Source organism: Triticum aestivum, chromosome 3B (assembly GCF_018294505.1).
Source record: "Triticum aestivum cultivar Chinese Spring chromosome 3B, IWGSC CS RefSeq v2.1, whole genome shotgun sequence".
Taxonomy (NCBI): Eukaryota; Viridiplantae; Streptophyta; class Magnoliopsida; order Poales; family Poaceae; genus Triticum; species Triticum aestivum.
The window spans coordinates 788,310,386-788,333,084 of NC_057801.1; the positions used below are offsets into that span (position 1 = coordinate 788,310,386).

The 22,699-nt window shown below is 48.8% G+C and overlaps 2 protein-coding genes across 2 annotated transcripts; both read right to left on the minus strand.

Moving 5' to 3' along the window:
* Positions 1-4,984: 4,984 nt before the first annotated feature.
* LOC123072436 (amino-acid permease BAT1 homolog) lies at positions 4,985-8,767 on the minus strand. Its single transcript, XM_044495986.1, has 7 exons — positions 8,347-8,767; positions 7,166-7,184; positions 6,844-7,063; positions 6,303-6,484; positions 5,857-6,146; positions 5,475-5,604; positions 4,985-5,332 (listed from the first exon to the last, which is right to left on the minus strand). The coding sequence occupies exons 1-7, from the start codon at positions 8,721-8,723 to the stop codon at positions 4,985-4,987; spliced, it is 1,566 nt and encodes a 521-aa protein (XP_044351921.1). The 5' UTR covers positions 8,724-8,767.
* Positions 8,768-9,546: 779 nt separating this feature from the next.
* On the minus strand, positions 9,547-21,667 carry LOC542885 (acetyl-CoA carboxylase 1). Its single transcript, XM_044495985.1, has 30 exons — positions 21,400-21,667; positions 20,135-20,479; positions 19,810-20,016; positions 19,555-19,713; positions 19,291-19,383; positions 19,055-19,150; positions 18,298-18,565; positions 17,980-18,218; positions 17,772-17,811; positions 17,567-17,691; positions 17,342-17,458; positions 17,165-17,239; positions 17,024-17,080; positions 16,819-16,923; positions 16,628-16,714; positions 16,306-16,497; positions 15,993-16,181; positions 15,706-15,816; positions 15,515-15,604; positions 15,261-15,437; positions 15,088-15,165; positions 14,885-15,007; positions 14,528-14,797; positions 14,100-14,443; positions 13,736-13,973; positions 13,303-13,661; positions 13,000-13,210; positions 12,538-12,717; positions 10,267-12,444; positions 9,547-10,105 (listed from the first exon to the last, which is right to left on the minus strand). The coding sequence occupies exons 2-30, from the start codon at positions 20,453-20,455 to the stop codon at positions 10,049-10,051; spliced, it is 6,786 nt and encodes a 2,261-aa protein (XP_044351920.1). The 5' UTR covers positions 20,456-20,479; positions 21,400-21,667; the 3' UTR covers positions 9,547-10,048.
* Positions 21,668-22,699: the final 1,032 nt, after the last annotated feature.

Genomic DNA, 22,699 nt, shown 5'->3' on the forward strand with positions numbered 1-22,699 from the left:
AGCGGTGTGCAGAAGTTCGCCAGGCCCGTCAAGGCGGGCGGAGCCGGATCCCGCCGGCTTGGCGAGCTGGTTGAGGCGGTCCTGTTGGATGTTGGCGGTGTGGAGGAGTTCACGCATCCGCCCGATGCGCTCTTTCAGCTCCTCACCCGTGAGCTGGTCCAGGCCGGCTGCGGCTGCCTGGGCAGCGTGCATGTTCTTCGTTGGGGTCTCGTAGACGGTTGGGACGGCGCCGAGGGCCCAGCCGATCGCGCCTCCCCGGGCACGCATGTCGGCGACCCGGCTTGGCTCGGCCGCGGCGAGCGTGAATCCGTAGGCGGCATTGCACTCCAGCTGGGCGGCATCCAGGCGATGCTGAGTGGCGGCGAGTGTCTCAGACAGGTCCAGCATCTGCTGGCACCTTTCCTCAAGATGGGTTCGGGCCTCAGCGACGTTGGTGGCGTCAACGTCAGTGCCGATGGGGATGCGGAGGCTCTGCATCGCGGCGCGCAACGGATCGGACAGCTCGGTTCGTTCTGCCGCGGCCCTGGCTTCGGCAACCTTCCTCGTCTTGCTCGACAAGGAGGAGGCACCGTCGCCGGTGACGAAGACCTCCACATGGATGTCCATTGCCCCGGTGGTAATGCCGCCGCCGAGGGAGAGGGGGGGAGTCGGAGTAGCTGAGCACCTTGCTGGGGTACTCGTCGGCCGCGAACGCATCGGTGGTGCGCAGCATGGCGAAGGAGGCGGCAAGCGCGCCGATGACGTCGTCCGCCAGCGCGACGGACTCGTCGGTGTAGGAGAAGGGCCCCGTCTAAAGCATGCTCCCGGCCAGCTCCTCGAGTTGCCCCACGGTGGGCGCCAACTGTCGTGGTGGGCGCACGGTAGATGCCAAGGGATGGCTAAAGAGAGGAGGAGGCTCGAGGGCGCTGGTGGGCTCCAGAGGTGAGGTTGGCATGAGCGGGCGCGGGACACCGGACATACCCAGGTTCAGGGCTCTTTGGAGAGATAATACCCCTAGTCATGCCAAGTGTAGTTGGATGATTGATAGTACAATGTTGCTCCTGGAGCTGTATGGAGGAGGGAGCAAGCTGGCCAAGGCTTGGGCCGCTCCTTCTCTCCGGTGTTGCTGTTTGGTGGCTAGTACTATGCTTACTTGCTTCTCTCTCGTATATGTTTCCTGCTTCTCTGCCTGATCGTGGGCTCCTAGGGGGTTTTATAGACCAACCCCCCAGGGGTACAACGGTAATGTTATAGGTCGGTGGGTCCGTATTGTCGATGTCTAGGGACCCGGGCTGGGTCCCACTGAGGGCTTTTGGTTTGCCGGGTTCCCCTGGATGCGGGCCCTGCATGCCTAGGGGAACTGTGTGCCGTCTTGTCGATCGTCAGGGTGTGGCCGAGTCGAGTTGTGTACAGTGCTCTCCGTCAGGCTGCCGCTTGCTGTCGTCAGCGGTGAGGGCGGGGGCACTGTAGCCACGCCGGCCCTGGTCAGCGGGTAGGTGAGGGGCACTGTTGCCACGTTCCCGCTGACCAGAGGCATGGGCGGGGCACTGTTGCCTCGGTCATCGTTGATTGAAGACTCGTCCCCATCATATGGCCTGGATGGGACGTGAGCTGACCCGTGGCTGGATTGCGTAGCACGCCACAGGTGGCGCTGGCTTGTTAAGGAAGCTTTGGTCGTGCCGAGTTTGGCTGTCTTGCGCTAGTCGTTGGGGCCGAGTCGACGTGTCTTGCCGGGTCGGTGAGTCCGGCCGGGTTTCGGGGCTTGGCCGGGTCGAGCAATCCGGCCAAGTGTGTGCCGGTTTTGAGGGGCGGTGCCAGCCCCATTGTTTTTGAAGAGGATCCGGGTTCCGTTGCCTGCCCAGGGTCCATCCCCCCGACACTGCCACTATAGGGCCTCAGCGCGCGCGTAGATCCGCTGCGACCGAGGTGGGCGGTTGCCCTTCCCGAGCGTAATGATAGTGCGCCTTGATGGCGCGGGATACACGGGGATGTGTGGGGCGCGGGCGCAGTTAATCCCCACGCCCCCCACGGCCTGCCGCTTTGGCTCCGCTGCTGCAGCCATATAAGTAGGACGGGGGGGTGCGGCAGAACGCACGCGCACCCCTCCGCTCTCCATCTCCTTCCTCCTTCTGCTTCTTGTTGCCGCTGCGCTGCCGCACCGCCCGCCACCGAATCACCGCCGCAACTCATCATGTCTAGACTCGGCGTGCCACCGTAGGCTTGCCGCCACCCAACCTCGTCGTGCAACCGCCAGTTCACTGCGAATCATGGCGCGAGGCGAGTGGGATGGCTTGAACATCCACGACGGGCATGTCGATTTCCTTAGTGCGACGCGGCAGATGCCCAATGAGGCGCGCGTGGGGACGCGCCTCCCAGACGATGGGAGATCTTGCCGGCGCCGCAGGCTGGTGAGTCTGTCATCTTCCACAGCCACTTCCTTCGTGGCTTCGGCTTGCCGGCGAGCGGCTTCTTCCGCGAGTTCCTCGATTTCTACCGGCTTCAACCGCACCACCTCACGCCCAATACAGTGGTCCTCCTCTCCGCCTTCGTCACGCTCTGCGAAGGCTACCTCGACGTTCTGCCCACACTCGAGTTGTGGGGCAGATTCTTCTACCTCAAACTCGGCACCGCAGCCAAGGGCGAGCCGGCCCAGTGCCAAGGGGGGATGTTCGGCAACCGGCCGACCAAAAAGACCAAGTAGACGGCTGCCGTGACCAAGCGGCAAGAAGCCCCGAAGTCGACCGCCGTCCAGAGGACCCCAAAGGAACACCTGATGGTGTCTGCATAAGCGCTCTTACTGCTCTCATCTTGATTGCTTCGTCTTGGCTTTTCCTCTCCTGTGAGTTTCTTATTTGTGCTTGCTTCTTTCTTGCAAAACTTTTTATCTTTGCTTGCCTTGCCGTGCAGGGCTCCCCTTTCCATATCACGGGCTCCATCCGCCTCGCTGATCGGAGCAGTAGGCGGCTCTGAGGAGGCCCACCGCATGGACCCGGCCGCCGCCCTCCAGGAGGTGACGGATAGGAACGCGTGAGAAGTGTGGGAGGAGCGGGAGGCCGCGGCCACTACAAAAAAGACACATCCATAACATTTTGGGCCGAACAATTTTTTTCTGGCATGCTTATGATACTTCTATGATGATAATTGTGACAAAACCTGGTATCATCATAGATGTGGTGGGCTCCTACTTCTATGAAAAAAATCATGACAGAAAATGGGATTTTTGTCCTGGGCAGGCCGGAGACGCAGTTGCATGACATTCTTTGGGCCATCCATGATGGAAAAAACCGTGGTAGAAGCGAGGGCGAGAAAAATATCGGGGAGTTCCCGATTACGGTGGGTGGTCGAGGCTGAGCGATGCGCATTTCTCTCGTACACGTACGCACGTGGGTGCAAGGCGTTGGGCTCTAACTGAACCCGAGCGAGGCGTTCGCCTACTGAACCCGAGCGAGGCGTTCGCCTACTGAACCCGAGCGATAGCACTGTAGGCTACGCGTTACTGAACCCGAGCGGTCGATGGATCCCTGGCTGTTAACTGAACCCGGTCGAGCGATTCCTTTGCTACTGCTGGTAACTAAAGCCGGTCGAACCTGCTGCCTCTTGTGAACAGTGAGCGTTGTTGAGGGGGGGTGGATGAACAGTTCCCGATGGGGGTTGATGAACAGGACTCCATGGTAGTAGAGGTCGTTGCCGGTGGATGAACAGGACCCCGTGGAGGGCTGGTTGAACAGGACCCCGTGGGGTGGGCTGGTTGAACAATGATCGGTGGAGGGCTAGTGGAACAGTAGCCAGTGGAGGGCTGAATGAACAGTAGCCCGTGGAGTGGTTGTTGAACATGACCCGTGGAGAGGGCTGGTTGAACAGTAGCCGGTGGAGAAGCGGTGGAGGCTGGATGAACAGGAGCCCGTGGATGAACAGTAGCTGGTGGAGGCAGGAGGGAGACGTCGTGGATGAACAGTCGCAGATGGAGGCAGGAAAAGGTCGACGGTGGAGATGAACAGTAGCCCATGGAGTCCCGTTTTGCGGTACGCCACACCCTCCCGATGAACAGGACCCCCGTTTCGACCGTATCGTTCCAACACAAGTCTGTTTCCTCCGTTTTGCGGTACGCCACACCCCTCCCGATCAACAGGACCCCATTTAGACCGTAGGAGATCCAAGGGAAGTCCAAATCCTCCATTTTGCGGTACGTCACACCCCTCCCGGTGAACAGGATCCCGTTTCGACCGTAGGCGCTCGAACACAAGGCCGTTTCCTCCGTTCTGCGGTACGTCAGGCCTCGTTTCGGCTGTTCCGTCCAAGCCGGTTGGCTCCTGATTAACACGACGCATTTTGTTGCCTCCCGGTGAACACGACGACGCAGTTTCTCCGTTCCGACCCGGCCATGTACATGAGCCTTGGCCGTACATATGCGCGAGTAGGCGTTCGAGACCCCGCCCGTATGTACGTACATGGCTGTATTTACTTTCTTGCACCCTAGTTGTGCGTATGTGTACATGCTACGTACGTCCGCGCCTCTACTAATTCACACCCTAGAAACTGGCCTTGAGTGGTTGGATCCGGTGATGGAGGCGCTCGAGCGCTGCTCCCTTACTGAAGGCGTTGTTGTTGAAAAACATCGTCGTTTGTGTGATGTCATGAGATGGTTGGTGCGGATATGATCATTGTTATAGTTTCCCTATCGCGGATCCAATCGCTTTGAGTTTTTTTTGTCGCCTATGCATAGTTTTGGTCTTATGTGACTTTGCTATTTTGCTAGCGTATTTTGTGTGTGTGTGTTCGTGTTGGTTGTGTGTATTCTAACTATGCAGAGGTCGAGTGTATACTCATTATATTATGTATCCTGTAGATGCTCCATTTTCAGCCAATAAAATCCACCTTTGTCGAAAAATGCCAAATTGTCCCAACGACCAACCTACCTAAAGAGCCTTCTTGGTAATACAGCTCCATGTGTAAACCCATCAACCACATATCATCAAATAAACTAAAGTTTACAAGGCACAAAATTCTACATGTCAACATTTACGATGGGTCCTTTGAACCAGGACCGGGCATGGAACACCCATGAGCCGACACTGAGCAGTAGCACACCACCGACGGCCACGGGCGTGTAGTTGAAGTTGTCCTTGGCGATTGGGTACGCCACAGGCAACGAGAAGAGCACAGTGAGCAAGGCCACCCAGAGGACTGCTGCCCAGCCGATGACAATGCTGTACCTCCCTAGGTGGAATGGCCCTGGGCTGAATGACCTCCGGGCCGTCGTCACACGGAAGAAGATGGGCAGCACGTAGGAGATGTACTGCCCTAGTGTCGCAATCGACACCATTGCTTGGAATGCCACCTGGCTTCCGAGAGACTGCATCCGAAGACAAGAAACACACACAAAAATAGGAACGTGAAATTTTATGTGATAGCATGTCCTTGACACGAATCACACGTTCGTGTTGTAAAGGTTTGGTGCTTCGGGTCGAGGTCGAGATGGCAGAGGTATTACGCACCGTGAGAGCCATTATGAAGGCGACAACCACACAGAGCCACACAACATTGAGAGGTACCTCGTTCCTGCTCACCCGGTGCCACACCTGCGAGAACGGCATCGCCTTGTCCCTCGAGAAAGCATAGCCCATCCTATATGGAAATGTGATAGCAACTTAGCAAATAGTCATTAGGTTCCAAATATTATGGATTTGTCATAAATAAAAGATATAAAGTTTGACCAAGTTTATCGTAAAATATCAACAACTACAAGACCAAATTAGCTTCATTAGATTCAGCATAAAAATATAGAGAAACTTAACTTTGATATTGAATCATTTGGAAACAAGAAATATCAACACTAATATGTCAGATTGCTATGTGGTGGTTGAATCACTATCAAACCTTGAATTACTGGCGACACATGCAACACCCGCCAGGAAGATGCCGAACGCGACGATGCCTATGCAGACGAGCCCTCCGACCCCACTGCCATACCTCCGGTGAAAGGCGGTGTAAAGCGCTTGCGCAACGGCGTACCCGGCAGCATCATTGCCGGGGTCTAGCAGGTATGGTATGTTCGTCACGATGGATGTTAGAGCTACAAGGAAGATCCAACCAAACACGGTCGAGAGAGCAACAGACATGATGATCCCGATCGGTCCACTCCAGTCCGCGTTCTTTGTTTCCTCAATCTGCACATTTATTCCCGATAATGTGAGCTTTGTTGACCCAAATGTTTCATTGAGGCGATATAACTGCACTCGAGCACATATATATGCGCAAGCAGATAAGACAAATAACCATCAACATGAGTAGCTACCAGAATTGGGACAGGAGGAGATGTGTACCATGTGAGCCGATGCATCATAGCCGAGCAACGAGTATTGGCTCGTTAGAAGCCCCAACGCTAAAATGTAGGCCTTGCCATGGATCCCCATGCCATTGTCCGTGTTGAAATGTGTAAAGATGAACTCAACACTCGCTCTTTCCTTGGCAACAACCGGAATCATGATCACCAGGGCAAAGGCACCTAACATTAACATATGCTATGTTCAAGAACAATGAGTTGACTTCCCGACTGTCTACTACAACAATGTTTGCCCGGCTCCGACGAGGGAGGGGCGATGACGGCGGCGCGCCTTCGGCTCGCTCCAGAGATTGTAGTCGTCGCTAGGTGGTCTACAGACCTGGATGTAATTTTTACTTCTAGTGTTTTTTGTACTACCTTGACAGTTGATGAATAGATCGGAAGTTTTCGCGCAAAAAATAAGTTGATCGGTAATCACATAGTCATATTTCCAAATGCATCTTCTGAAGAAGGAAAAAAGACCCTCTCGACCTCTGCATCGATTGATGCCAAATGCCGTAACCCTCATAATGATTATATACCTGCTGTGTTCCAAAATGCACCGAGGTGGCCGAACCAGGACAACCACCGTATGGGGAGGCTGTTGATGAGCCCGTGCAGGACGAGGAGGGAGCCGTGGATGGCCAGAACAACGTACTTGGAGGCCATGTAGCCACCGCCGTTGGCTCCACCGGTGCCAAGCAAGATGATCACTTGGACGAGCTGCGCCAACGAGAAGTCTGTGCTGGTGGTGAGAGCCCACTGGAAGATTTTAGACAGGAGACCGGATTGTTAGGAAGTTTGTCATGTGGGTGCACCATATCCGCTTTGAACCAAATATACCACCAACATGTTTGAGCATACCTGCCCCACAAGGTTGAACCTGCAAAAGGTAAAATGGAATATAAGATATAACATAACCACCAACGTTGATCGGAGCTAGTAACATAGAAATAAATAAGGACTATTGTTTGTTGAACCATATCACATCAGCCCAAGCTTTTGAATGGACATGCAATTCAATATCGTGTTTCCTATATGTAGGTTGTCTGCATTTTGAATGCGGGTCAGATGATTCGGGGGAGAATGGGAGGTGTAGATTCAAGGCCGAGCCAGGGACAACGCGGCAGCGGTGTCGCCAGTGGAGGGGATTCTGAGGTTGACGGGTTGGAATGAGGGGGAGGGGGGCTGCCAGCGAGAAGGTGTCTGTGTGTGTGTGTGTGTGTGGGGGGGGGGGGGGGGGGGATGGCCATTCAATATTGTAAGATATAGGCCTCTGTTGGTTTACAAGAATTTTGTAGGAAAAAATTCCTTTGGAGCCTTTTGGTTTGTAGGAATTGGATTCCTAGCTATTCTAGGGTAGGAACCAATCCTTTCACATTTCAGGCCTCCTTTGGTTCATGGGATAGGATTATCATAAGAATAGGAAACTTGTAGGAAATGGGATGACATGTATCTCGAATCCTATAAGTAGATTAGGAAAAGAGATGTCATTTGATTCACATCATAGGAATTTTTTCATCGAGTCTAGGTTTATGTTTATTTTTTTTTGAAATGTGGAGGATAGAAACTAATCCTACATAGGAATAGGAATCCGTTCCTATGAACCAAAGGCCTCTAAAGGAAAAAGTTCCTACGAGAATCCTATCCTAGAATTCCAGTGAGATTCTTGCAAACCAAAGAATGCCCCAAAGAAAAAGGAAAAAAACATTAGCCCAGACTCGATGGAAAAAATCCTATTGTATGCAAATGATATCTCTTTTCATATAGTAATTGAGATAGATGTCATCTCACTCCCTATGATTTTCTTATTCCTATGATATTCATATATCCTACGAACTAAAGGATGCCATGTGGATTGATTGATATTTTATATATTTAAAAAGAAAAAACTTGAGACATATCGTGGACCAAACTACCAAATCATGTACTAGTATCATATTGACTAGTATCCATAACTCCATGTCAATAATCTGAAAATAGTCTTGTAAAAACGATCAATCAAAAAATCTCAACTGAGAAGAGTACACAGCACAGTCACACACCAGCCCGTGATCCAGGAAGCAAGAGGCGCCCACTCCTCGCCGGCGAGCTTGGCGCTCCAGTAGTAGAGCCCGCCGGAGGTCGGGTACGCCGAGCAGATCTCCGCCATGGACAGCGCCACGCAGCCGTTGAAGAAGGCCACCACCAGCCAGCCGAGGGTCATGGACGCCGGCCCGCCGTACCTCAGCCCGGCGTTGTACGTGGTGGTGACGCCGGCCATCACGCAGATGATGGAGAAGGAGAAGGCGAAGTTGGAGACCACGCCGAGGCCGCGCTTGAGCTCCTGCCTGTAGCCGAGCTGGCGCAGCCGGGCTCGGTCCGCGTCGTCGTCGCCGGCTCCGGCGGCCACGCCCGCCGCGCCGGAGCGTTGCGCGGCCATCGACTGTGCCCACCTCCTCTGCGTCCTTGTGTCGTCTGCCGTTTACCGTGGAGCTTTTGGCATATGGTTATTGGTGTAGGGTGCCGGAGTCGACAAGAATCCGCCGTTGGACCATTCAGGGCGTGATTCGACATTGTCGACGAAGGGGAAGCAGTTTATTATGTTTGCCATTGGCGCGTAGCGCAGCTGCACAGGGGGTAAACAATGGGCGTTGGATGCAGACAGTTTGACTGTATTTCTGACATGATGATAGATAGGGAGTGGGTCGGACGGACTAGATAGCAAAAGGCGGGTGCGCTCGACGGCGGTGGTGTTCCACCCGGTGACGGCGCCGAGGACGGTGGCATTCGACGTCGGGGACAGCACCGGCCGTGAGGTTGATGGCGCCGAGGTCGTATTCCGCCGGTGTTGTCTTGGTTCATGAGAAGTTCAGAGATTCAGGCCGCGCGCTCTGCTCTCTGTTCTTGAGAAATCCCCCAGTTTATTTGCCACGGCGTCGTCTTACATTCGTTCCCGTGCTGGATTCCCGCAGATTGCAAGCCGTGGAGATCAAAGGCAAACGTGTTGAAACCTGTCTCGAAACTGAATATTGCAACGAAAAACAGAGTGAAGAGCACTTGGCTCAAGATAAAAAGCTGTAGAATGGCCATCTCTGGAAGCTGAAAAGAACTACTGTAGACTGCAACTTTTTCAACAGCTTTATTTTAACCGCAGACGTTTTTGCACAGCCAGCAGCTCAAAAGAATTGAAAGAAAGATAATCACTCTGTTCTCAATGAAGAACAAACAATCCATACATACATGAATTTTAGAAGAAAAAAAACTGATGTAAGGGGCCTCGGCCCCCAATTTCATTTCTCATGAAACTGATAAAACGTCCATCATATCACCCCAAAGTTCTCAGGGTTTACATATCACATAACTGCAGCGTAAGGAAACTCGGCATTCCCTGCCACTGAGGAAACTACAACTACCACATCGACCGATCATCACATCGTATCTCGTAAATTAAGATGATGAATCTTGCATTGCAACAACTCACACCGAATATCTATCCAGCATACATATGCTTTGTGTGTACCTATCTGTAATGACAATAAACATACAGATTGTCCTGAGATGAGATGCCTCCTACCTATGTGCAAACAATGTGTTTCAGTTTTCTTCCGCTGAAAATCCTCCCCCTCCTGTAGCTCGCCACGCAAGTAAAATTTGCTTGTTCCACTGGTACCCAGTCCACCATAGACAGGACTTGCTTGGTGGCAACAAGCAAGGCCGATTTATGCTGGCTGAATGGATGCGTTATCAAAGGGCGCGGGCCAGTAATCAACCAAGAAGCTGCCTGAGGCCATCCATAACCTGCTCCCTCTTTGCAGGATCCATCTGTACAATCAATCAAATGTATGTATCAGGGAGATGAACTTAGGGACAGAAAGAATTTAATTAGGAAAACTATACAAGAACAAAGAAAAGAAGAAGCAAAAGAAACTTATTAGGAAATGTATACAAGAACAAACAAATACTAATAAGCAAAAGAAACTTACTTTGCTGAGGAGGAGCGAGAGACCGTTGGGCAAGGCCTTGGCGTCCGAGGTTTCAGCGAGATGCGACAGCAGTGTAGACGCTCTCTCGGCTTTCAGCTCCTCAAGATACTTGCCATACTTGTCAGGATCATCTTTCCAGGTGAAGAAGGCTTCATCATCGCCCCACTTCTCGCCGTCTCCTCCTTGAGAGGCCAGGTACCATTTCCTGATGCACTCCAAGGCTGATCTGTGAGTGGGCATCTGCTGCTCGCCGGCGGCTTCTCTGACTTGTTTGGCGAGCGAGTCCTCGGCAAGCCTCCTTCGCAGTCTCCTGTAGAAGAAGGCCCGGGACTCCTCCCAGTCCACCACCTTACTGATCACGCCTTTGGCAGCCATTCTTGCGGAGGTGTCGTGCAACTCAGCAAACCGGGTGGCAACCTGAGTATATATGGGCATCAGCTGCTTCCTCCGAGCAGCCATGCTCCTCCTGATGGTCTCCGCCGCCGCCGCCGTTTCCCAAGGGCTAGGGCTAGCACTAGTTTCTTTGAGGAGTTTAGCATTGAGGCTGATCAACTCAGGGTCCAGCCTTAGCATACTCTCTTCCAATTCATTTGGCTTGAATTTGATCTCAATGAGTCCTGGTGCCTCAAGGACATTCCCTCTCGCAGTCCTCTCGGCATACATCTCAATGTGCTCCGGATTGATCTTGCTGTCCACCACAACCCATGCACCTCCACGCAGCTCTCCAGCCTTTGGTATGTACACAAAAGCAGGCTGCTTGTACGTCCTCAGATTCTCAACAATCATAGAACCAGCCTGAAGGATTCCTTCAAACAGATCCCTTTGCCCACCAGAAAAGCCTCTCCAGTTAGCAAGTATGAACAACGGGAGCTCTTCACGGTTGAAATCCAGCAGTGCCTGGGCCGTTTTTGCGGCCGAATCTGGGAACCACACCTGTCCCGCTTGAGGGACTACACGCTCGGCAGAATCAAGCTGACCAGGGTCAGCAGGGATTACTTGCATCACTGTCTCGGTTTCCACAGCTATGATACCAACTGGAATCCCACCCAGCTTTGCCCTTCCAGTAATAACAGTTTTGGCCCATCCTTCTAATGTTTCCACAAAGCTTTCTCTGTCAAACATACCATCCAACCACTTGCCTCCTTGAGTGTCCTGAATGCCACAGATGGCGGCACGGGCATCACATGAATTCTCAGGGAAATATGTTACAGGTCTCTCTGGTGGATCAAGAGATTTCACAATAGGAAGAGGGCCGCCAACATAGGGAGGAACATAGCTGAGCCATTTCAAGATAGCAGAAACACCTTCAAGATCATCTGACACAGTGAGATGGACAACTCCATTTGTAGCCATGATTTTGGGGCCGCCAAGTTGCATCTGAGAGCTATAAACCTCGCGCCCCAGGAGCTTGTTCAGTGCAGAATACCCAGTCAAAATAATTGGTTGATCAAGACGTTGTATACACCGCATTCCTAACCGAGCAAGATAGGCCCCAATTCCAATAGCTCGCCCAGTCACAAATGTCAGAGTAAAGGTCTCTCTGTATGCCTTAGAGTAGGCACTGGCAATGGCACCACTTCCATGTAGATTCTCACAACCAAGTCCGTCCTCTTTCCCAACAATGGTATCAACAACCCATCTGGTTTCTCCGCTTTCCGGTACTTTTAGCTCATGGGCTATAACTGAAGAGCTTAGACGTGAATAATCTTGTTCAGTGAGGTAAATGTAGTGAAAACCACGTTCAGGGCTCTGGTCATCAGACCATCCAACATGGAAGCACGCCTTTATTTCCTCTGCTACACCAAGCCTAGCACCAGCAGTTGCTGACAAGTAAATTAGAGGAATTTTCCTCTCACAAGCAAGATTGGTGACAGCGTCAAAGAATGCATCTTCTCTAGGACCAAAAGACCCAGCTTTAAATGTCACATCATTTGCAACAACTATAATCTCCCGGCCGCCTGGAAATTCTGGTGTGGACAGCTTCATGTTCCAAGCAACAACACCAAAATTGTTGCTACCTGGAGGACGCTCAACTGGAACCAAAGGAGTACCCCATGATCCAGTTGAATCAGCAAATATAAGCTCTGTCACTTCAGCATACCGCTGGTTATGCTCATTAGATTCTGCAACATGTGAAATACCAGATTCCCATGACTTCTTCAATGCTGTTTCAAATGCCTGCGGACAGAGTATTATTACCAATCTCAGTTGATCTGGTCAATCATGTTAACCAATTGTAGAGAAAAAAAGAAAGAGATGCAGCCAACTCACCAATGGGAAATCATAGCAGTATGTGGTTTCATTTTTCCTAGCAGCGGCACGTTTCAGGTCAATAGCATCCAAAGGTTTGTATGGCTCATGCAATGCAATGCCATGCAAAGGACCAGCTGTGGGTGTGGCAGAGCGGTAGAAAAGCTGATGTGTATTGGGGTCCTCCACTTCTCGGTAAATCTGAAAGTCAAAAGAATTCAAGCATAAGAGCAATAAAGAGAAAATGGTACCTACTACTTAGAAGTCCTTTTAAGTAGTGTTTAATAGAACCTCTAAAAGCAACAGTTTGGAGATTACCCATTTACATTCATAATGGGAGTGATGAGCATTTTCTATTCACCAACTAGATAAGCTAACAAAATCATATTCGATGGTCTGTGGGGCTTTATCCATCAAAGGTAATATTTGCGGAACTGTAGATGATAATGCTCGCATAGATGTGCAATAGCTAAGGTAACTTACATCAACAGTGCAGGTATGCCCAGTTACACTGGTAACAACAACTCTCCAAGCACCATTAGCCTGCCCATCACAATCCAACCATAGCTTCACTTCCCACTGGCACACGGAAAGGCGATGCATCCTGACACCAACATGCTCATATATATTCATAACCATATGCTTCAATAATGTGCATGCTGTCTTCTCATCTTGACCAACTTCATTCGTCATCCTAACATAATGAGAAGCAAAAACCAAGTGAACATCTATGAACACATTTAATGCAATATATTTTGTGGAGAACATAAATAAATTTTGGCTGACCTTGAAGATGGAATTAGATCAAACAACCGCTGTTCTCTCATTATGCACAGATACATGTGGGAGTGGCCTGACATCCCAGTCTCACTGTGAGCACGCAACTCTATTTCTTCTAGCGCTGCCATCAATGATCTGAGTATGCTGTTAGATGTGAATGATGATGAGGCTTGAACTTCATTATCAATACTTCCAAACAAAAACCCATTGGTCACACTTGGCTGTCTGACTATGGTACGAAGAAACATCCTTTGGTCATTTGATCTCGGATCTTTCTTGTTCTTTACTAGTGTGTACATGTGCCACTGGCGATCACGTGATGGGGTGTATTTCGCGTCATTGTAACCTTCTAAATTCACTTTGTCCTGTATTTACAGATAAACTGTTAGAGGTAATGGTATTATTGAAAGGAACATAAGCCAAAATAAAAGCTGCATACCAATTCAAGGAAGGTGGACAAAGGAGGTTCCACATGGCGGAGCATCGGGTCCTCCTCATAATATAACTTGTCAGACGACCATTTGAAGGAGTGGCGCATTGGTGAACGCCCTTCATCTCTTTGGATAATGCAGCTGACAACCCTAACACCAGCATCATTGAGATGTGATGTTATAGTGTTATCCTTCAAAATCTTGGAGAGTTTGTTGATCCTTTCTTGCGCTTGATCCTCATCACCACTATAAAGAGAAAACAGAGTGGAAGAGGTAACTAAAAAAATCATGAAATTAACAACCAGTTCATAGAATCACACTCGTCTTCTCTGCAATAACAACAAATCACATAAGAATAGAGTGTAAACAAACCTGTCTTGAAGAGTGCTCATCTGATTGTTGATACCAACCAAAGCAATATGCAGCATGTTGCTACTGTTAGAATTTATAGGATTGCCATTTGAGACACTTCCAACACCTGCTCCGTAATGTGAAGTCTCCTTTAATGCAGCTTCAATTGCAGTTGACAGAAGCTGAAGAGACTTGATTACAACCATTACACCCCATCGCCTGCCAATTGGATCCTCTACTTGTGGCTTTAGAAGTGACGCAGATTGCCCATTTCTTTGTTCAATATGTTCCTCAGAGAATTCCCATAAAGCAATTAGACCAGACCTGTGCCATTGCATCCGGACACTGCCCCTTACAAGATAATGCTGGAAGATGATTGTGAGTTAGCCGGCATAAATTTGTTAATGTTCCAGTTGTATCAAGAGTGTAGTAAATAAATTCAGTGGTACCTGATACAATCTGCGTATGTATGTCTCAACAACTCTCCGTTGAAGTGTAGGATCACTGTGATCAAACAAAGCCACAAGGGCGTCTTCAACTGCAACCGGGGCACATACTAAATCTTCCATCCTTTCATTGATAGCCATCTTCCTCCTGGGTGTTGAAATCCGCTCTCCTTCCTCAGTAAACATCTCCAGCTCTGAAAGGCTTCTTGCTATGCTTGTGCGGAGTTCACTCAATTTAGTGTGCTCAAGAAGTTGACTTGCTTTAAGCGCCAGCTGCATCAATTACAATAAATTTATTTTATTTTTTTAGACTACCATGTGCAAAATAAATAGGTGCGGATCATCCAAACTCAATTTTACCCCAGAGTATGCTGTATGGTTAAGGGCAGAAAAGCGAATCAACTGGTCCCTGTACGCAGATGGATTTGGATAGACCAATGCTTCCATAAGCCGAAGTATTAATTTATTTTTACTTTTCACACCCTTCAAAAGAACACACATTGTCAGCACAAAAGCTTTTGCATATCAAGTAAATGAACAGATTGCACAATAAAAGATGTTACCTGGTGGGAAAACACAATATATACGACCTTCTCAAGGTCTTTTGCATGTTGAAGTCGTAGACGTTCTATCACATCAGACTGAGGAGATAAAGCAAAAAAGCACAAAGGTTTAGCACATTTTGGTGAGAAAGTTTTCATCGATCAAACCATTCCAAGCAATTATAAATAGTTACCTGAATGTCATCGCTGAAGAGCTCTTCAACAGATAAATACTCCTCAAACAGAGACTTGACAACCGCACGAGCATGGCTTTCTCTTCCACCCTCATATGACTTGACCAGGCTCATAAGTGGCTCTACAAGCCTCTCACTAGTAACCCTATCTTTCTCGGAACAGTATGCAAGATTAGCCTGCAATGATGACTTTGTAAGGAAACAACATGACACATAAAAAAGGAAGGGATGCCAAGTAACAGTCTCAAACTGACCTCAATGACTCCCCTTAGCAACTTGGCAGGGAAATCCTTGCTCTTCCGGAAGTCAGCATTCAACTCATACTCCTTGTACTTAGCATCCAACTGAGAACAGGCAAATTAGATATCCATTTGATATGCAGCCAAAATGAAAAATGGAATAATAACATCTAAGATAAAAATATATAACTTGAATACTTAATCACCTCATTCCTAAGATCTTTCGGGAGTCGGGTTGCCAAAACGGACATGAGTTCTTGCCACTGTAGGAAAGGGAGCTCAGGGCTGTCTAGGCAGTTTAGCAAATCTTGTACAACCTGAAAGAAAAGGTACAGTCAGGAACTTATTGATTGAAGAAAGATGGTATAGTTTGTCACAATTAAGAGGTTAGTTTCTCTCTGTAGAAGAACTCATGCTCCGTTTTCCCATGGCAATGTGATAGACAAGGGAGAACAAAAGTGGAAGAACAAGTATACACTGACATATGCCTTACATGATTGATGTTATGTTCATATCCTGCAAGGATCATGTGGGAAGAATTCACACTTGCAGCAAACTTTTGGTGAACTTTGCCAGAAATAGCAGTAGGAGGTCCAAGTTTTGGAAAGGTGCCATGAAATGGTTCAGCTCTTCTCACAGAAGATGGGTCATCAAGATCCAACCTTGCTATCAGATCACTCGCCTGCACAAAGACAGACATTCCAGTTACTATTTAAAAGATGCACGTATATTACAAGCATGAACCAAGAAGTACTCTATAATGTACATCTAGTGCTGCTGCAAACAGAGGGGCGGGGGGTTGGAACCTGCATGGCCTGACCCTCAGGCATGACAAAGTGAATGACACCAGAGGCCGGTAGTAACAGCGGCATGCACATTTTCATGACCTCCACCTCGGCATATGGCGTATCAGCAACCACATGAGAACCATCCGCGACCAAAAACCGAAGAAGTTTGCACGGTGTATCAGCCAACAACCTGGAAGGATCGTGCTCTTTCTGTAATATATCATTCAGAGGACACAATTAATTTATGTATTTCCATACAATTTGCAGCCACAGTTACAACTGAAACAACCCCTATATTACGTAGGAACCAAGAGGAGAATACACATCTAGCTATATTCACCTGTAATAAGCATGTTCTCCCATTGATTAGAAGGCGCGTGCCAGCAGCTTCTGTCTCGGCGTAAATTACATGACTGTTTCCATCCAACTAGAAAATTCACAATTAAAGATTGATCAGACCATTTCCAAATAAAAAGAAAATTAGATAGATTGCACTTGTATAAGAACTTATAGTGTGGTAGATATATTTACCTGCATTAAGAGTCCGCCATCTCGCAGAGAATGTATCTCTGCTTCAACCTCTGATTCATTAATTCTTAATTTGTAGCTACGGGGTCCACCTCGTACTGTCTCAATCTGCAGAAGAAAATAATCATTAGCAGATGTGACAAGGATACCAACTGGATTAGATGGGTATGGCATGGATAAGACTAAAGAGAAAATTACAGATAATTACCGTATATTTGCTCCCATCTATATTCAGTGTTACAGTCAAATTGACAAGAGAGATGTGCTGTGGACGGAAAGAAGTTAGACAGTTTTATTCATATAGAAATTGGAATACCAACAGTAAGAATATTCATCATATAGTCTGTACCTTTGGTGGTATTTGACCTTTACTGAGATAACCAACATAATCGGTTACAACACTCGAGCTCCTGCTTGATGCTTCCTGAAATATAAGAAACACAGTATTTGAGGATGGAAAATGGATCTTGTATGAAAACTCATAACCACCTAATAAATCATAGTTCTCCAGAAAAAGAAACCATACATATAGAGCTCCACCAACAACTGAAAGGTACCATGGGGGCCTCTCTGCTCTAACGCGCATAGCTATTCTGCTGTCTAGCCAACCAGTGTGAATCTTATTTTCTCGGTACTCTGCAGCCTGGAGATATGAAAATTTTGAACACAAATTACACACAAAATGTACCATGTTTTTCTTAATAAATGTACCATGTAATCAGAGAACATGTTTACTGTGGGGTTATCTTACATTCAAGAGATCCACAGTGTAGTCAACATTAGTGCGTATCTCTCCACGAATTTGGATCTCTTTTAACCCAAGTACCATATTGGCTATTGCCAATGACCTAGATTCCCCAAAAGCAAAAACATGACCTGCGAAAAAAGTCATGCTGTTTAAGAGAAGCATCATCACGAGATACATGAGGAAACAGAAATTTACGCACATCACTTACCAAACTGGGAATCAGAGAACTCGTGAATTGCACCTCCGGACTGAAAAAAAAAATGATGATTCAGGTTAGGTTTGCCGCACAATATACAGTTTTTAACCAGGAAATTTATCGACATAAGAAACAGGAAAACTCAAGGGTAATGATAAGCTGCAGCTGTTGTGACATGTCATGTGGTATCGAAGATCATTATGCATGGATGCAAACTTGCCTTAACGGAGAAATAGGCCCAAACATTGGGTTTACTTTTAAAGTTCAGCTCTTCTACTCTTCCACTGGTAGGCTTAAACCCATCATCTGGATCCTCGCTAGTAACTCTAACTGCTACACAATGACCTTTTGGCTTTACAGACTGTGCTTTGTCCAAATCAAATTTAGTTGCAACAGCTGATATTTCCTTCCAAGCATGATAGCCACCTCCATGTTCTATTCCATAAAAGCGTCTGATCTCTGCAGTTATCCTTATATTGATTAGTGTGGGGGGGAAAGAGATAATATCATCAACCATCAAGTTGGACAACTGGCCTACCTGGAATGTTGTAGAGTGGTATGCCCATTCCTACTACAACTTGAGATGCAGGTAAGTTTATTTCAGCAATCCATTCGGTCACAGGGTGTTCTACCTGCAACCTTGGATTAAGCTCCAGGAAATAGTATTCGCCTGTTTCCATGCTGTACAGATATTCCACTGTAGCAGCACCCTGATATTGCACACATTTAGCTAGTCGCCTTGCCGCCTGCTCAAGCTCTTTAATTGTTTCTGGAGGAGCAACTGTAATTGGTCCCTCCTCAATGATCTGTTTCACAAGTATATATATGGTGAGAAGTAAAAGATATATAATTTTGCTAAGACTTCTCTGCTATTATCTGTCTTGCATTAGTTAAATTTTTGTGGTTATAAAATAATCTGTAATACAGTCACTAGACTTTTCAATATTCTGAGCTCAAAAACTTCCAAGTGCGACACATATATATCTGGAAGAAAAAGTTTGTTCTTGAATTCAAAATGCAACATTAAACTATTTAGTACAATATAAGTATAAGTGTATAACTAACAGTAATAAATGATGTCATTTAAGAAAATGCTAAGACATAAATTTTGTATAGCTCCTGCAACATTTTGCACTTTGCTAAACAGTACTATATGATTGCTACATCGTCCAATGAAGTTTTTATTCCCTGAAGCTGTAGAACTTCTACCAGTACTCACTACACAAATGTTTGGCTGAGACTAATTCCAACAAAACTGATATTGAACAGCCCAATGCTTCAGGAGAATAACTAACCTTTTGATGCCTTCTTTGAACACTACAGTCTCGACTGTGCAGTGCTGCCACGTTGCCATGCTTGTCACAGAGCAATTGAACCTCTAGATGTCGACTCTACAATGAAAGAACAGAAAGGCAAGATTTTAGCTAAATGAACTATATCAGTACAGAAGATGCACTCGCTGAATACTGAACATGAGTAACAGAAAGATACAACAGAAAATAATAGCTGTTATCAGTTTATCACGTATCACCTGAGATGCCACCTTCATAATAAATATAGGCGATCCGGGGACTTCTCCTTGCACTTGCTTAAACAATGCTCTGACCTCATCATCATTGTGTACCTATAAAACCATTTGATGACATAAAAAACATCTTTGGTTAACATACAATATTTGCAGAAAACTTGGACTTCATTTTAAATGGACAGTGGAAATTTACATGTAATTGTTGCGAGTAGAGCATTCCATATAACTGTGGTAGAGATAAATTAAAAAGATGAAAAGAATACCAACCTTCCTTATTCCTTTACCACCCCCACCCCATGATGCCTTGATCATTGCAGGATACCCCACCACCTGACAACTAGCGACTGCTTCGTCTGTAGTTGAAACACAAGCTTTCTTATAGATCTCCTCAGGTATTGAGTGGCAGGTTTCTTGCGGAACTTTCACCTACAGCGCGTATTGATTTAGTTTCGAGAAATATGCAGTGCTGGAGAGAAAAACACAGGAGAAAAACCATAAAGAAATATGACAAGGTATACATACATGTGACCCGCTCCATGGAAGAGTTGGAACTCCTGCTGCTTGTGCGATAAGAGAAGAACCAATCTTATCACCTAGTGCCCCCATCGCGGCTGACGGTGGCCCAAGAAAAATGATTCCCTTTTCCATGAGCGCATCTGGAAGTTCTGGGTTCTCAGAAGCATGACCCCAGCCAGGCCAAACTGCAGAAACCCGAGTTCTCTCTGCTATCTGCGACATGACACATGCAGGTGAATTGCAGACATTAATAACTGTAGTCAAGTCTCCAGCATAATGAACATGGTAATCCATAAGTACTAGGTGAAAAAGGATGATCAACTGCACTAACCTCCACTATGAGCTGTACATTTGCATAGTTGTTACTATTCGTCCCACCAGGAACTTCTAAGAACTGGTCGGCGATTCTTATGTGCTCCGCATTAATCCTGAGGTCCTCTGGAGTCGCCATAGCCACCAAGAGAATGGCCTTCTCGTTCCCAAAGGTCTCCAAGGCCCAGGTGCGGATGCTGCGCATGAACTTGACCGCAGCCATCCCATTGTTGGCAACCAGCACGCTGTGTATCGGCGAGTCGCCCCCGAGCGCTTTACAGAACTCTTCGACCGAGGACATCCTGTTGGGCGTCCCGTTTATCTGGTCAGATTCCACCATTATTGCCCCCTCCGACCTTCAGCACTGGGAAAAGCAAAAGAACAAGTCTGTCTGTTAGCGCATCAATCATTTATGTCCGATTAGCGTAGAATTGCAGCACTGGGAAAAGCAAAAGAACAAGTCCGTCTGTTAGCGCATCAATCATTTATGCCCGATTAGCGTAGAATTGCAGCACTGGGATGTTTCTTTTCGGTTTGGCATGTGTGTGCCCTTTTTCTGTACCAGATGCTAAAATGGTACAGAAAACAACAACATGGTGGCACTAATTAACGACTACCTAAATCGGGAAATTCCTCCAGCAACAGTGCCACGGGAAAGTGCACAATTAGCAGCAGTGAGCTGATAGTCAACAGCCAGCAAGACCACACAACAGATCACGTTAAAAATACGTGAAAAAACGTTGAAGCAGGCCAGCACAAGGAAGTAAAGAGGGAACTGGACTTGAATTCCGACATTCAGCACAAGGAAGTAAGCAACAAGTATACCCAAAACCCGGCCAGTCGCGCACGCCCACCACCCGCTCGACGTAATGCCAGACGGCGCGAACCCGCCAATCCGGCGACGGCACGGGTCGACTGCTAGCAGGATCTCGCCTCGCGTCCGCTCCGCGTGTAGGAACTAGCTGGAGCACTCGGAATCTCACGCCGCGCGCGCGCACGGGAAAGCGGTGGTATCTGGTTCCGTGCCGCTTAGAATCAGCAGGGAGGCCCTGCGCTGCGCTGCTCGGATTGGGGCCTGGGGGCAGCGGAACCGCGGTCGATTTGAGGCCGGCGTGGGCGGAGAGGCTAGCGCGCACCGGGGCACGGGCGGGTCAAGCACGAGTCCATGGCGGGTCCGGCCCAGTCAATCGCCCGCGCGCATAGGCGGAGGCAGCAGAAATCGGAGGACGCGACGCGAGCAGAAGCAGGGGCGCAGCAAGGGCAGGGGGGTGACGGGGAGCATACCGCGAGTCCGCCCGGAGGCGCGCCGCGAAGCCGTTCGACGGAATGCCGCGGCGCGGACAGATGGAGATCCAGGAGACGCAGGCAGGCAGGCAGCGGCGGCGGCGGAGGCAACGAGGGATTGCGTGCTATAAATGCGCGCCGCGTCGCCGAGGCCGCTGCTGCTGCTGGGGCTGCTGCTGCGTTGTGGTTGGGGCGATGAAATGCGTGCATTCATGGAGGAGTTGGGGGTGGGGTGGGGCGGGGCAGGTGGGGGGTGTGGTCTAGGCGGGGACGACGGGTAGTTGGGCCTCATGGCCCTGCTTGGTTGGGCGGACGGATGGGTGTGCCGTTGCACCTGTCTCTCCGGCGTGTCCGTCTGCCTTGGGTAGGTAGGGCCCCCAACGCCTGCCGCTCCGGTGGCGTGCCCCACTTCGGCTCCGCTCCCGTCCCCGTCCCCGTCCGGCCGCCCCGTGGTCGTCGGCCAAGCCACCGCGGCGTCTTGTGCCGCCTTGCTGACTCCCGTTTGTTCGTTACCGTCGTAACTCGGACCGGATCATCCCCATGTTCTCTACCTAATCAGCCCAAGTGTATGGACGTACACGCGCAATGCCACACATTCTTTTTCCCCCTTGAAGAAAATAGTTGTGCTTCGCGCGTCATGGATGGATGGATGGATGTTGTGTCTCGCATAGGTCCGGACGGTTTTGACGCCGACATCTCGAATCGTAGCTGCAACATGCTGTGCTCTCATGTCACTGGTTGCGCCCCAAGGGCATGTCATGTTTCTTTTAGAAAAGGAAGATGACCCCCGGTCTCTGCATCTGTACGATGCATACGGCCATTTTATTAATTATTCTCACAAGACCTTACAAAGTCATACAACAATAAGATTAAAGCCACTGTCTAAGCAACAACTGTCGCTACACCTATCCAATTGATGAAGGGGCGCTGATAGCCTGGGCCTAATACCAAACAGACTTCGCAGCCAAACCTAAATATCTAAGACCTGAGGTCCCAACCAGGGCGCCTGCCTGGTATGGGGCACCTACCAGTCCGGCGCACTCCTCAACCAGGATGCCTGCCTGGTATGAGGCCGCCGCAACCACCTACCACGAGTCCATCTTCAGAGCTGTACTGTTGCATCTACCTTGCCAGGTCTCTCTGCCATCGACACCACCATGACGACAGACAGCGTCGTCCTCCTGCGCGAGTCCATCCTCCCACATCGAACTCCGAATCTGCATTGCGCCACGTCGTCAAGATCCGTCGCCATCAATGTATGGATGAAGCACCGCTCCACCAAAGAAACCGTCCGCTGGTC